Source organism: Penaeus monodon, chromosome 31 (assembly GCF_015228065.2).
Source record: "Penaeus monodon isolate SGIC_2016 chromosome 31, NSTDA_Pmon_1, whole genome shotgun sequence".
Taxonomy (NCBI): Eukaryota; Metazoa; Arthropoda; class Malacostraca; order Decapoda; family Penaeidae; genus Penaeus; species Penaeus monodon.
This window is the reverse complement of record NC_051416.1, coordinates 32826832-32827716: the sequence shown is the minus strand read 5'-3', so window position 1 is coordinate 32827716 and position 885 is coordinate 32826832. Positions and strand designations below refer to the sequence as shown.

General features: G+C 50.5%; 1 protein-coding gene across 1 annotated transcript in view; it reads left to right on the top strand.

Annotated features, from left to right (window-relative positions):
- Positions 1-885, top strand: part of LOC119593189 (glycoprotein-N-acetylgalactosamine 3-beta-galactosyltransferase 1-like) — a 6081-nt gene that overhangs the window by 2044 nt on the left and 3152 nt on the right. Inside the window, 2 exon segments of the mRNA XM_037942168.1 lie at positions 263-520; positions 682-859. Of these exon segments, the coding sequence (XP_037798096.1) occupies positions 263-520; positions 682-859 (436 nt within the window).

Below are 885 nucleotides of genomic sequence, written 5' to 3'. Positions count from 1 at the left end.
GGATGGTAAAACACTCTACTGTGTTAGTGCATTGTTTTTTTCTACCAAAATCATTATTCTTAATTTACATAAATATTTTTTTTGTGCTTATGTGCCTGCCTCATCATACGAATAGTGCCTATTACAGGTAAGTCAACCTAATTTTTTAAATATAACGGCAACTGATTTTCTTACAGTCACAATATGGGGCACAAATCATGATTTTCACTCTGATAGCGCAAATCAACCGTGGCCCATTACAGTTAATCAATTTCTTTCTCAGTCACACACAGCAGGACAAGACAGAAGCACTGCTTTGGAAGGAGTTTCCCCGCAGCCCCAGGAGGACGCCCCTGAAAGATGGATCGTCCCGAGTGACCTGCCTGGTGGTGACTTCCCCGGGGCACCACGAGGACCGCGCCCGGCACCAGGGGGCTGCTTGGAGGGACCCCCGGCCGCCCACACCCTGCCCAAAAACCTTTTTCCTTTCCTCCGCCACCCACCCCGATCTCCCCAACGTTATACTCTCCAACTACACGGGGTCAGTAGAAGCAGAGTAAGGTGAAAAGTGAGGTAAAAATACATCAAAAGAAAGAAGAGGCAGACTTTGATAAAAGAGAATGCGATAAAGAAAACAACGGGAATATGTCTCTAACATCTCTCCTCCTGCCTCGCTTCTTCTCATGGCGGCCCTCGATCCAGGTACGAGGACCTGTGGGGCAAAGTACTGCACGGGCTGAGGGCGGTGGACGCGGCCTCGGCGCAGTGGTTCCTCAAGGCCGACGACGACACCTTCCTTCTGTACCCTCGCCTCCTCGATCTCCTCGGCGAGTTCGACTCCTCCGTGTCGCTCTTCCTCGGCCTGCCGTTGGTGTTTACGGTAGGGTCTTTTGCTAATGGCTTTCT